General features: G+C 56.7%; 1 protein-coding gene across 1 annotated transcript; it reads right to left on the reverse strand.

Annotated features, from left to right (window-relative positions):
* Positions 1-12,363: 12,363 nt before the first annotated feature.
* Positions 12,364-13,926, reverse strand: LOC133895653 (uncharacterized). Its single transcript, XM_062336117.1, has one exon. The coding sequence runs from the start codon at positions 13,820-13,822 to the stop codon at positions 12,542-12,544; it is 1,281 nt and encodes a 426-aa protein (XP_062192101.1). The 5' UTR covers positions 13,823-13,926; the 3' UTR covers positions 12,364-12,541.
* Positions 13,927-14,209: the final 283 nt, after the last annotated feature.

Raw genomic sequence — 14,209 nt, forward strand, 5'->3', positions numbered from 1 at the left:
GGGACCTCAGACTCTGGGAGGAGGACGTCGCCATTCGGGAGTTCGACACCAAGATCACGGCGGTGGGCCTGGGTGCCCGAGAGGACTTGCTGACCCGCCGGGAGGGTGAGGCTGCCGAGGCGGCGACGGCCGCTGCTGCCGGGGAGGAGGAGATCGCTAAGCACGAGGCGGAGCTGACCGCCCGCGAGCGGGCTCTGTCCGAGCTGGCGGCGCAGGTGAAGCAGGCCGCCGGCCATGCGCCCAATACCGGCTCCTCTAGCCCGGCCGGGGGCCAGGGTCTCGAAGAGCAGCTGCGGATCATGAAGGAGAAGCTCGAGGCTGCCTTTGTCGCGCGGGCCAACCTGCAGCAGATGTTGGAGGACACACTCCAGCGGATGCAGCGGTCCGTGGCGAGGGCCGGCCTTGGGCGACTCGTCGTGGACACGAAGGGCGATGGTCCTGGCCGATTCGTCCTGGGATTCCAGCAAGTTTGCGAGCGCCTCGAGGCGCTGCCCTAGGCCGTCCAGGAGCTTGCCGCCCGGGAAGGGCGCGGCTTGGCCCAAGCGGTGGCCGAGCACGTCCTGGCCTGCTACCGGAGCAGAGAGTCGAACTTCCCGCTGGAGCCAGCTCGGGAAGAAGTAGTCGAAGCCGAGGGAGAGGCTTCCTAGGAAGCGGTTCGGAGCACCGCAGCCGAAGTTGCGGCCGGCTTCAAGCGGGAAGTGCCGCCGCCGCCAGCCCCCGGGGGTGGCCGTGATGACTTCGACTCCGACGCCGACTCCGATTAGGCTTTTTGTAGTTTCATCTTCTTTCATTTTTCTTTGACTTGATGTAAATACGGGAGTAATCCCTTAGAAATGCTTGTATTCCTTTTGTAAATATAATGGAAGCTTTTCTTCGGGCTCGCAACTCCGGTATTCTTGAGTACTTAGTGCTTCTTCTGATGTTTTGCCTTGATGCCCCGGGGAGTCATTAGTCGGTTTGATCCCGACCTTTCCATCCCCGAGAACGAAGTTGTCCCGACCGTCCTTCTCGGTTCGTTCAGCCCCCGAGCCCTCGCGAGTCCGCATCGACTAAGTCAAGAGACAAAGACACGAACTCCCTTGCTCGGGAGATAGATCGATCCAGCACGGAACACGCCATGACCGGTGAACACTTTTCCATCTTGCGACCACTCAGTCGGCAGACCGGAGACACGTGCGGGCGGGAATGCGACCAAGAATCCTCATGGTTCGGTGGTGCCCGGGCTTAAGACGGACCGGACCGAGCACTGACAGCCCGCCCCTGAGGCCTAGGCTCCGGACTACTTGAGCGGCTCGAGCGATAGGATTACCCAGGGCGCCCAGGGACTCGGTAGTGCTCGGGGCCCTTAAAAGCGGACCGAACACCACGACCACCATGAAAGACTTCGATCAGACATTACCGCGCGTACGGTACACCTTTCTACGGACCGTTCTATCGTTCTAGGAAAAAGTGGACACACGGTAGGGTTTTGTGCGCGTGGAGACCATCTCACCGGGCAGATTAGAATACGAGAGCCCCCGAGGATGACTCGGGAACAAAATATTATTGAATGTAAATTCGTCTGAATTTAACCACTCACTGGACAGCTGTCAGCCTTTCTGCCAACCGATCCAGGAGGGGCGTGCGCTCTGAGCTCGGGGGGCCCGGGGGCTTGGTTCCCTCAGCCGGGGCGCCCGAGCATCAAGGGGCGCGCGAGGAGCCCGGGGTCAGGTGATCTCGACCACTCATGCTTAAGCGGTAGGACCACCCGAGGACCCTTGGGGCTGAGCAGCGACCTAGGCATCGAGACCCTCGCGGTCGAGCTGCTTTCGCTATGATTGTCGATCTGTGACTTAAGAGAGAATGGAAAAAATTCTTGTTTGGTGCGCTCTGTTAGTGCGGTACTTGTTACAGACTGCTCTCGTTTTCGACCCGAGACCTCTCGAATACCCAGACTGGCGGACAAGAGCGGATAGAGGCATAACCCAGAGGTCCTATGGTTCGGTGGCACCCGGGTATGACAGACCAGACTGAGCACCGACAGCCCGCCCCTGGGGCCTGGGCTCCGGACTACTCGAGCAACTCGAGCGATAGGATTACCCAGAGCGTCCAGGGACTCGGTAGTGCCTGGAGACCTGCCACGACACCGAACACCACAGCCTAGCACATCGGACGTAAGTGAGCAGCAACTGCCCGTGCGCATACCGGTCGGGATTCTTTTATCAGCGAGGAAAATGAGAGAGCGAACTTTTCTCGCACAATCGAGCATCTCACCAGACAGATTAAACATATGGAATCCAGAAAAACGAAATTGACACATGATTGTATTTCAACATTCATACTGAATTGATCATTTTTTACAAGGTTGGGTGACTTACCTAGCTAGTGGTAGCCCCCGGTCAACTTGGGCGAGGGGGAAGCCCCCGGCCTGGTTGACCTGAGCCACGAGTATGGCCATCTACGGGTAGAACTTGCGCAGGTGCTCGATGTTCCACGGGTTGGGGAGCGGTTGCCCGTCTTCTACAGCCAGCCTGAAAGAACCTTCTCGCGGGACCCCGATCACGGTGAAGGGACCTTCCAACATACGGGACAGCTTATTCCTTCCTTCGCGTGACTGGACGCGTCGGAGAACTAGGTCCCCCACCTCGAGAGACCGGGCCCGGACGTGGCGCTGATGGTAGCGCCGCAGACTTTGCTGGTAACGAGCCTCCTGGACGGCAGCACACCGCCGGCGCTCCTCCAAGTAGTCGACGTCGTCGCGCCTCTGCTGCTCCTGTTCCCCTTCAGAATAGGAGTGCACCCGAGGGGAGCCTAGAGTGAGCTCGGAGGGGAGGACCGCCTCAGCACCGTACACGAGGAAGAATGGAGTCTCCCCGGTGGCGCGGCTTGGCGTGGTCCGATTAGCCCATAGCCCGGCGGGCAGCTCGTCCACCCATCCCTTCCCGTGCTTTGCGAGCACATCATAGGTCCGGGTTTTGAGGCCCCTCAGTATGTCCGCGTTGGCGCGCTCAACTTGCCCGTTACTCTGAGGATGAGCGACGGAGGCGAAGCAGAGCTTGATGCTGAGGTCTTCGCAGTAGTCCCCGAACAGGGCACTTGTGAACTGGGTGCCGTTGTCGGTGATGATCCGGTTCGGGACACCAAAGCGACTGGTGGTGCCGCGGATAAACTGGAGCGCCGTGTTCTTGGTCACCTTGATGACTGGGACCGCCTCCGGCCACTTGGTGAATTTGTCGATGGCGACGTAGAGGTACTCATAGCCTCCGATTGCTCGGGGGAATGGACCCAGAATGTCCAACCCCCAGACCGCGAAAGGCCATGATAGGGGGATGGTGTGAAGAGCCTGAGCTGACTGGTGGATCTACTTTGCGTGGAACTGGCACGCTCTGCAGCGCCGAACCAGCTCGGAGCATCCTGGAGGGCTGTAAGCCAGTAGAAACCTTGCCGGAAGGCCTTTCTGACCAGCGTGCGGAACGATGCATGGCCACCGCACTCGCCCTCATGGATCTCAGCGAGAAGCTCGCCGCCTTCTGCCCGGGAGATGCATTTCAGGAGAATACCACCAGCGCTACGCCGGTAGAGATCCCCACCTCGTTTGGACTGCCGAGCAACTCTTTCGGCAGACGCCTCATCCCCGGGAAGGAACTTTTCCATCAAGTACCCTCGGATGTCGCCCATCCACGAGGCATCTTGAGAATATTCAGCAAGTGCAGCGCACTAGCCGGACGGCGGCACCCTGACGGGGCTTCCCATTGAGGGCACCGCCGGGGTCCCCTGAATTGAGTTTGAGGTTTCCCCTTCGTCCTGTTCGGCAGGCAGGACGGAAGGCTGTGTGTGTCTTTCTTCAAAGACTCCGGCAGGGACGCGCGCACGGGAGGAGGCCAGGCGGGAGAGCTCGTTGGCCAGAGCGGTGTCGCGGCGAGGGATGTGCCGCAGCTCCAGGCCATCGAAGCGCTTCTCCAGCTTCCTGACTGCTGCCACATACGCCGCCATTTGAGGATCCGTGCACTGGTACTCTTTGGATACCTGGTTGACTACCAGCTAGGAGTCTCCCTTGACCAGGAGGCGATGAATCCCGAGACCCACCGCGGCCCAGAGGCTAGCGACGAGACCTTCATATTCCGCCATGTTGTTGGATGCGCGGAACTGCAGTTGCACGACGTACATGAGTTCTTCACCCATTGGGGAGGTGAGAACCACTCTGGCCCCCGCGCCTTTCAGCGAGAGGGAACCGTCGAAGTGCATGATCCAGTACCCTAGCGCATCGTGCCCGGGATATGCAGAAATCTCTTCTGGGACGACCTCGGGGACAGGTGTCCATTCCGCCACGAAGTCAGAGAGCGCCTGGCTTTTGATTGCCTGGCGACTGACAAAGTGTAGGTCGAACTCCGCTAGCTCCACCGCCCACTTGACAACACGCCCGGTGCCTTCTCGGTTCCGGAGGATAGGTCCCAGTGGATACGTGGTAACCACCGAGACCTTGTGCGCTTGGAAGTAGTGGCGCAGCTTCCAGGAAGCGATGAGCACGGCGTAGAGCAGCTTCTGAGCCTGGGGGTACCTTGTTTTGGTCTCCCGGAGGACTTCACTGATGAAGTACACCGGTCGTTGTACCCGGTGGGCCCGGACCGCGGCCTCACCCGAGGGGCTGTCGCAGCCCCCAGGCTCGCCGGCGTGGTCGGGGCTGACCGGGTGCTCGGGCTCTGCTTCCTGGTCAGGAGGAGCCGAGTGCTCGGGCTCGACCCCCTGCTCGGGGGGAGCCAAGTGCTCGGGCTCGACCCCCTGCTCGGGGGGAGCCGCGAGGACAATGGAGTGCTCGGGGGCGACCGAGAGCTGGGACCCAGCACCTGGCCCCGCGCGCTCGTTGCGCTCCACCACCAGCACCATGCTTACGACCTGAGGAGTGGCTGATACGTAGAGTAGTAGTGGCTCGCCTTCGGATGGAGCCACTAGCACGGTCGGTGAGGTGAGGTACTTCTTCAGATCGCGGAAGGCCTGCTCGGCCTCCGGCGTCCAGTCAAAGCGACCGGTCTTCTTCAAAAGCTTGAAGAGGGGGAGCCCCCGCTCCCCAAGTTCGGAGATGAAGCGCCCGAGGGCCGCCATGTAGCCGGTGAGACGCTGGACCTCCTTGAGTCGAGCCAGGGGTCGCATCTGCTCGATGGCTCGGATCTTCTCCGGATTGGCCTCGATTCCTCGGCTGGAAACCAAGAAACCGAGGAGCTTGCCCGCGGGTACCCCGAAGACACACTTCTCGGGGTTGAGCTTTAGGCGGGTAGTGCGGAGACTGTTGAAAGTCTCGGCAAGGTCATCGAGCAGAGTGGCGCAATCTCGGGACTTGACCACGAGATCGTCGATGTAGGCTTCGACGTTGCGGCCAACCTGCGAATCAAGTGTGATGCGAATGGCGCGCTAGAAAGAAGACCCAGCATTGCGCAAACCAAAAGGCATTGACATATAACAATAAGTCCCCACCGGGGTGGTAAAATCAGTTTTTTCTTCATCCTCTACGGCCATGCGAATCTGGTGATACCCAGAGTTTGCATCTAAAAAACATAAAAGATCTCATCCCGCGGTTGCATCTACAATCTGATCTATGCGGGGCAAGGGAAAAGGATCTTTAGGGTAAGCCTTATTTAGGTCGGTGTAGTCCACGCACATGCGGAGCTTGCCGTTGGCCTTCGGGACGATAAATGGATTCGCCAGCCACTCGGGGTGGAGGACTTCTCGGATAAATCCGGCATCAAGGAGCTTGCTGACCTGCTCCCGGATGAACTCCTGGCGCTCAGGCGCCTGCCGCCGGACCTTCTGCTTCACCGGGCGTGCGTCCGGTCGCACAGCCAAGTGGTGCTCAATCACCTCCCTAGGGATCCCGGGCATGTCGGACGGTTGCCATGCAAACACGTCGGCGTTAGCCCGAAGGAAGGTGACGAGCGTGCTTTCCTATTTACCGTCCAGGTCGCCACCGATGCGGACGACCTGGGACGCGCCTTTGCCCACCACGACCTCCTTCGTAGGAACAGAGGCATCGGCGGCGAGTCGGGGTTTGGATGAAGAGGGTCCTGGGCCCCCTGTGCAGCCTTCGACCTCGACCTGGGCTGAGACCAAAGCCATGTACGACTGCTCGGCGCAGGAAACGGCGCCGCCGGAGTCGGCAGTCACGGAGATGGGGCCTGCTGGGCCCGGCATCTTGACCGTGAGATACGCGTAGTGCGTAGCCACCATGAATTTTGCGAGCGCCGGACGCCCGAGGATGGCGTTGTAGGGGAGGGGGAGCTCCGCGACGTCGAAGAGGACGTTTTCCGTGCGGAAGTTGTCCCGACTCCCGAAGGTTACGGGTAGCTCGACCTGCCCGAGGGGCAGGGAGTGTCCGGGTGTCACTCCGCAGAATGGAAGCGATGGCTTTAGGCGCCTGGAGGACACCTGCAGCTTTTCGAAGGCCTCCTTGGAGAGGAGGTTGAGGCATGCGCCCCCATCGATCAGCATTCTGCCAACCTTGACATTGCAGATGGTGGGGGACACTACCAAAGGTAGTCGCCCCACGCCTGCAGTACTGGAGGGGTGGTCGGCTATACTGAACATGATCGGAGCGTCCGACCACCTCAGGGGCCTGGCGGCCTCTTCGCTCGGGGTCGCCGAGCATACCTCGCGCCGCATGGTCTTGATGCCACGCCGTGAGGAAGGCGACGGTATGCTCGGGTTCCTGGAAGCCGAGCTCGGCGTCGCCGGGGGCGGCCTCAGCGTCGCCTCCCCCGCGGGACTCGTCGCGCTCCCGCTGGCGTTGCTCGACGAGGCCTTTGACCGTATGACACTCCGTGAGATCGTGCCATCTGGTCTGGTGGATGGGGCACCATTTGCCTGGCTCGGGCCCCGCGGGAGCGGGGGCCCTCGCTGGAGCAGGAGCCCGGGTGGGTGCCGGGGCTCTTGCGGGTGCTGGCGCCCTTGCAGGCGCCGGGGCCCTCGCGGGAGCCGGAGCCCTAAGAGGGGCCCTGGCCGGGGCTCTCGCGGGCGTGGGCCGTCTGTCGGCGGCCGCCCGACGTTCTTGTCGGCGGTCGGGCTCTCAGGCCGGCCTATGGGCGGGGCCCTGGGCCGGTTCGACAGGAGCGGCTTCGCGCTTTCTTCTCTTTTTCTTTTCCCGCCTGTTAGAGCGAGAAGAACTTGGCTGGTCGGCGGTGGGGCGCGGAGCATGCCAAGCCCGGGCCTCCGCCGCCTTGGCACACTTGTCAGCCAGTGCGAAGAGTTCCGCAGTGGTTTCGATTTCGTGCGTACCTAGCTTTTTGAGCATCCGCTCGTCGCGGACGCCCTGCCGGAAGGCGACGATGACAGGGTGGGGGGCTATCCGCGGGATGGTATTGCGGACCTGGCTGAAGCGCTGAATGAAGCGCCACAGCGTCTCCCCCTCCTGCTGCTTGACGGCATGGAGGTCGCACTCCAAGCCGTGGCGCGTGAACGTGCCCTGAAAATTAGCCACAAACTGGTGGCAGAGGTCATCTCAGGAGCTAATAGATCCTGGGGGTAAGTTCATGAGCCAAGAACGGGCAGAGCCCCTCAAGGCAACATGAAAATAATTTTTCATCACCTATTCACTGCCACCGGCCGCCTGGACGGCCATAGTGTATATTTGAAGGAACTCAACGGGGTCGATGGACCCGTCGTACTTCTCCGGCAGCTCAGGGCGGAACTTGGAGGGCCATTTGACCCGTCGGAGCTCACTAGAGAAAGCACGGCAGCCGGTGCCGTACCCCATGGCGCGGGTGGTGTTCCTTGGCGGTGAACGCCGGTGAGCCGAGGAATCCTGGCGATCGTGGGCCGGAAAAGAGGAAGCCTGGTCCTCAGCCTCGGCCTTCTGCCGGGTCTCCCGCTGGCGCTCGAGAGTGACGCGCGTATCTTCGTGGCCCCTCCGTTCGTTGAGACGCAAGCGGAGGTCCTGGGCTTCGGACGCGGCCAAGGGGGTGGCGCTCTGCCTGGAGGCCCACGGCCCGTGCGAACGTTGCCCGTTGATGGGCTGGTTCTGGCGGCGCCACGCTGGGTGGTGGCGCAAGAACTCTCGGCCAGCACCTGGTGGCGAGCAGTGCCAACCAGGGCAGCGACTTCTTGGATCCAGCGGCCCTCTGGGGTTTCTGGCGTCGCCTGGACAGGCGAATGCCTAAGGAGAGCGTGCGCCGCAAGCAGCGCGCTCCCGGGGCCGGCTTCCCTGAAAGCGAGCCTACGCCGGAGAGGCACCCAGCGCTGTCCAGAGACGGACCTGGCGGCCGGAGTTTCGATCATCAGTTGGGGGTCGGATGGTGCACCGGCGGCGGCGGCGGCGGCCCTGCTGGGCCCAGCGCCTTGGTCCCCTTGGGAAGGGAACGCCGCGCGTGCAGATCACGGCTGCTACTGGGACGCAGCAGCGGCTAGGGCCTCCTATTCGAGGGGCTGCATTTCCTCGCTGGAACTGGAGCCGGAACGCTGGAGGCGGTGTCCACCGGCCATTTTTTCTGTGGAAGAAAACAAACAAACAGATTCAGGGATGTTCCCCCTACCTGGCGCGCCAGCTGTCGGAGGATTAACTCCTGTCGCAGGGATCCCGAGAGACCCCTTTTTAGAGATTCGGCCGGGGGATGATCCTGAATAAGTTCGTCGGAGAAATGAATGAGAGTAAATACAACGGCCGGTAGTGGGGGAGATGACGTAGTGCAAAAGGAAGTAAATGCACCGGAATTTAGACAGGTTCGGACCGCACGGGGGCGTAATACCCTACTCCTATGTGGATGCAATATTAGCTCATTGATGCGATAAATAAGTGAAAAAGTTCTATTCTTTTCAATATGATCTATCTTATCAGCACCTTTCAAGATCACAGCATCAACGAAATTCTTCACTTCACTTCGCCCAATGTTGAGAATGAAAATTTGAAATTATTATCTTATCAATAAACAATGAGCTGTTGTGAATTCTTTGATATAGATCGCAGCGTGTCTCACTAACTTATCTATATCAAAATTAGAGAATAAGTACATTGAATTGAGAGAAATCATACATACTTAATAACTCTGAACTAACTAGTATTGGCACAAGCATGATTGCATAACTACATATCTAGTATATATTCACATCATATCTAGCAATCTAGCATATTTGCGTATGAACTAGAACTACAGAACTGGTCGAAGAAATTTTATACCTTCTCCTTCTGGCTTCTGTTGTTCTGCACGACTGTACTTGAGGCCTTGTCACCTTGAGCTCTTTTGGTTCTGCGTTCTGCCTTATGGTGTTCAGGTTTTCACACCGCCGACTGCATACCTACAGCCTGCCTGCGCGTTCCTGTGCGCCATCGTGCCGCCGATTGTCTGCCTACTGCGCCGCCGCCTGCCTCCACCGCTGCTCACCTGCGCTGGCCATGTCTACATATAGATTAGGTAAAGGTTTACTGTCCCTGTAACTTTGGATTCAACATAGTGGAAGTTCGCCTATTGCGATGAATAGTGTTTCTGCAGAACAGAAGTCTTGTCCTATTTGATTTTTTTTTCCCACTTTGGCTTCTTATCTGGTCAACTTGGTACCATGGAGACGTTTCTGTTCATACATATTGCATCCAACTCTCTACAAAAATATAGATCACATGCAACACAATTGTTTGTGTTCTTGAACCAAGACAGGATGGTGCACCGATTTTCTGAAATTTGCTTATGTTCTTCACTGTGATGCGACTAAGAATTAATTATAGTTTACAAAGATTATTTTTTGCTTTACTCATCTTGCTTGTTTTGATGTCCTCTCAAGCCTAATTTTTACTAAGATTTGGGTCAGCTTAGAGCTTTGAGACATTGTCGGATATCTAGGGAGCAACTGGATGACATAATGTTACTCGATTCACAATTCATTTGTTTTATGTACTTTGAGCAATTAGGTGCTTTTAGGAACTAATCAGCTAAGGACTTGAATGGATGATTAGTGCTACTGATTAATCTGATGCGATGCATATAGTAGTGCTACAAATTCTTCCATGTTTTCGGATACCTGGATACATGTAGCAACGCTACAAATTTTAGCACTTTCCTGAAGTTGTTTGTGATTTGTTACAAGTATTCCAGAATTTTTTCAATTACATGTATTTTACTGAATTTTATCCAGCATTTTTTAATTCCTTGATTTTCCCCTATTTTTTTATAGTCAGGATTTTAACAACGTGTCCCCCAAATGATGACAGAGAAGTTTGCTCAGGTGGGGCTTGTATCCCCTTGTGCTGAGAGGGGTCTCATTTGCACAGAAAAATCACCTTGGTTGATTTATTTCCATGTGGGTTTTTCCTCCCTAGCATCGAGTACCGGGAACCCCAGGCATCGTCCTCCCCTGCTTCGAGTGCTTCCATCAAAGCTGTCAGCTTTGGAGAAGTACTAGCAGTACGCCACTGTGCTCGCCGCCGCAGCCTTTGCCAGCCAATCCAAAATGAACCAACGGCCGAGATAGGACGATGCATCCCGAGCCGAGCCCGTGCGTCGCAGTCGCAGGACCGGACACACGCGCGCGCACAGGCTCCGCTTTACGTGCTGCCGGGCGGCGCACCGATTGGGCGCGCCGGCCGCTCCCAACCCCCGTGCCCGAAACCTGGCTTTCCCGGTCCTCACATGAGCGCGCGCGGTGGCGAGTTGTGTGTGAGAAGTGAGAACGCGCTGGCGCCGCAGCCTTCCTTGCGGGTTTGCTTGCGCACGCGCGCAGCCGCACAGGCACAGTGCAGGCGCGCACGCTCAAGACGACCGCGTGGCTCCCGAGGTCGGCCGCTCCCCGGCGCGCGTGTGTGCCGTGTGCTTGCTCCCGCATACCGCGGCTGTTCTTTTCGGTAGCCATACGCCCCATACCGAGAAGGGGTGAATAGTCTACGCAGCTGTGTTGCAGCACAGCTGGGATAATCGTCACTGGTCTCTAAATAATTTTAAAACGGTAGACAAGATTTACTCAACCTAATTATATATAGTAAATAACAAATATGTATGATAATATTTTATTTGTTTAAGATCTATTGTTTTGATATTCACGTTGAAAACCTGGACAACTATTAAGAGGGTGCCACTAAAACAAGAAAAATTTTACGGTGATCTCGGAGGAATTTGAACCATCTATATTTTTTGATTGGATGGTCTAAATTGGTTAGAATACTACATATTATTTAGAGGTAGTATGAGTAGTATATGAGAGGAGTATATGTAGTATAATGGTATTTTTGAGAAAAAAGAAATAGTATGGTAGTTGTATTGTGTAAATTCATAGTTTAATGTTTAGATTGGTCTGAATGCTGATTATTTGGTTAAATGATTATTTAAAGATTATGTATAAAAAAAGATTGCAGTACCCTTCAATAGTATGGTGGATAAATATTAACACTACTGTCGTAATTACAGAAATATTCAATCACGTGAACGATCAGATTAAATTTATACTATATTCTACCTATAGATAGTATGGATCACTGTAAAAAGACTTAAAACAAACCTCTGTAATTGCATATAATTGTTTTTCGGAGGCGAGGCAATACACGTACCGAAAGTGGCAAGCCAATTTTTGCAGGCATCCGGCAGTACTCCAACCAAAAGCGACAAGAGCACAAGTGCATGCATGACTGCATGAACATGACCCACCGTCTGACAGGAGAGCTTCAGTGTGAGGAGCTGAAAAGATGTAAAAATTGGCAGTAGCACCCGAGTTTAGCCTAGGTCCAAGCTAATGTACGTAAACGCTTACATATTTAGGAATTAATCAATAGTTAGCGTGTGGTTAGGATAAGTACGTGTATATACGTAGGATGTAAGTATGATATGTGAGTTATGTAAGTCTATATTGTACCTATAAAAAATTGGAAGAATTTTTTAATGCTACAAAAAGGCAACAAACTCTGCATAAAATAAAGCAAGAGCTCAGACTTCGTCGTTTTATACTAGATCGCGGACGGAAAATCCCTTGCTACCGAAATCATGCTACGGCAGCTGCTACTTGGAATCTGACCGTTTGCTACCGGGAATGAAATGACACTCAAAGATTGGACAAAAGGTACCGTTCCTTAACAGAAGATTAAAAAATGAAACCAGTACTGGGAGTCTACTGTTTGCTCCCAACGCAGGGATTTCCTCGTCGCTGTAGAAGACGAACATTTTCTGAAAAAATCCTGCGAATTACAGCGATACTTCTACAGTGTTAATTCTCCTTTTGGTTCAATACTAACATGATTCAACGTTCTAACGGTGGGTCATGACGGAAGTGGCGAATAAGCAAAGAAAAGGTTGAACCGGTGGCGAATAAGAAAACCTGATTTTTTTTTCGACGGCAAGGAAGGAGCTCTTATCGGTTTTAATGGCGAATAAAGAATTTTCTGTCGGTTTGTACTGATAATTTTGCATTATGGAGAGCACAACGAGGTGAAAAGAAAGGACTTGTGCCGTGAATGTAGCAGTTAGTACTCACTTCCAAGCATTAAATTTACATCTTTGCGTGGAAACAATCATGGGCTTAACTTTTAGTACAGTATTTACTTTATTAAAGTACAGGTATTCTTTCCTTGTATAGTGAAAAAGTCTAAAATAGAGTAACATTTTTCCTAAAAAGAAAAGAAAACGGCAGGCCGCCGGTAGCAAGTGCCTCCGGCGGCGGCGGCGGCGGCGGCGGCGGCGGCGGCGGGGAGTTCAGGCCTCGCTACCGACTGCGCTAGCTGCTCGACCTTCACGGCGATCTCCGGGGGTATCCGTACGGCGTTCCTCGGCCGCTCCTTGCACCGCCGGAGGTCGAGCCCGAGAGCGTCCGACACGTCCTCGGAGCTCCACCCCGCTCGCCGGAGCGAGTCGGAGCACCGGTCGGCCTTCAGCAGCAGCGCGTCGAGCACCGCCTCGGAGTCGACCGCGGGGGCTTCCTCGCCGTCGAACATCCCGGAGGCCGCCACCTCGACCATCTCCGTTACCTCCGTGTCCCTCCATCCGCCTTGCTTCAGCACGGAGCCGAGCCTGTCCAGGTAGTTGTCGACCCAGTGCGGGGTCCTCGACCTCCTGGACGGCGGCGGCGACGCGCACCCGGAGGACGACGACGCGGTGGAGGTCTCCGAGGAGGCCGAGTCGCGGCGGCGCCGGTCGGACGCGGCGTCGCTCCAGAACTCGATCCAACGCGGGACCTTGCCGCCGCAGGCCGCGTCGAGGCTGCGGCGCATGTACGGCGTGGTGGCCTCGCCGGAGGCCTGCGCGACCGATGATGGCGGCGCCCGCACGTCCAGCGGCTGGAAGCAGGAGTCGCGGGTGAAGAAGTGGAGGATGTCGAGGCCGCAGCAGAGGACGCGGTCGTCAGTGACGAAGAAGACAGGGTTCCCTGCGAGGCAGGGGCGGCAGGGCAGGAAGCACCGGTCGAAAAGCGGCACGAGCAGCGGCGTCCGGCGGATGGCGGAGCGCGCGAGCCGCAGTGCGCGGTCGGGGTCGGCGGGCCTGGGCCCCCAGCACCGTGGCCACAGTGCGCCCCGCGCGATCTGCAGAGACGCCGCGGCGATGGGCATGTCGAATGCGGAGCGCAGCCCCGCGCGCGTCCGCCAGTCCGGGAACCCGGGTCCCGACGGGAGCCCCATGGCCAGGACCGCGCGCAGGTCGGGCGGGAAGGCGCATCCCATCTCGGCCTCGGCGCGCGCCAGCTCCGCCTCCGTGAGCCCCGGGAGCACCGCCACCCCGGACGCCCGGAGGTGGTCGAGCACTGCGGCCGCGAACGGGCCGAACGAGTGGAGCCCGTGGCGCGGCGAGGCCGACGCCAACGAGGGCCCCGCAGCGGCACGCGTGGACAGGCGGCGCAGCCCAGCCGCGTGCGCCGCCGGGGTCAGGCCGGCCATCCGGCGGTCCACGTCCACCATTGCAACCGACCACCCGAAGCCGCCTGCCTAGGAAGAAGGAGGCACTGAGGTGTGGTTTGGTAACGGCCGAAGCGAGTGAATGAATACTGGAAGTTGGGGGTGGGAAGCGGGGAGGCCTGGTTATGTAGGGGGACGCGGCCATTGCCCGTCGGCATCGCGTGGTGGGAGGTGGCAGCACGAGAGGGGAACAACGGCAACGCGAGGAGGGTGGCGATTCGTCGTGCTTGTGTGGTAATTTCCTCCGCTCGTAACGAACGGAGTTTTTTAATATTATAATTTTGTATGGAAATTTCAAAAATAATACGAAATTTCAAAAATAATACAGAAATATAGAATTTTTTTAAAAAAAATACCTATTCACAGTCTGATAAAAAAACGAGTTTTCCC

This window comes from Phragmites australis, chromosome 16 (genome assembly GCF_958298935.1).
Source record: "Phragmites australis chromosome 16, lpPhrAust1.1, whole genome shotgun sequence".
Lineage (NCBI taxonomy): Eukaryota > Viridiplantae > Streptophyta > Magnoliopsida > Poales > Poaceae > Phragmites > Phragmites australis.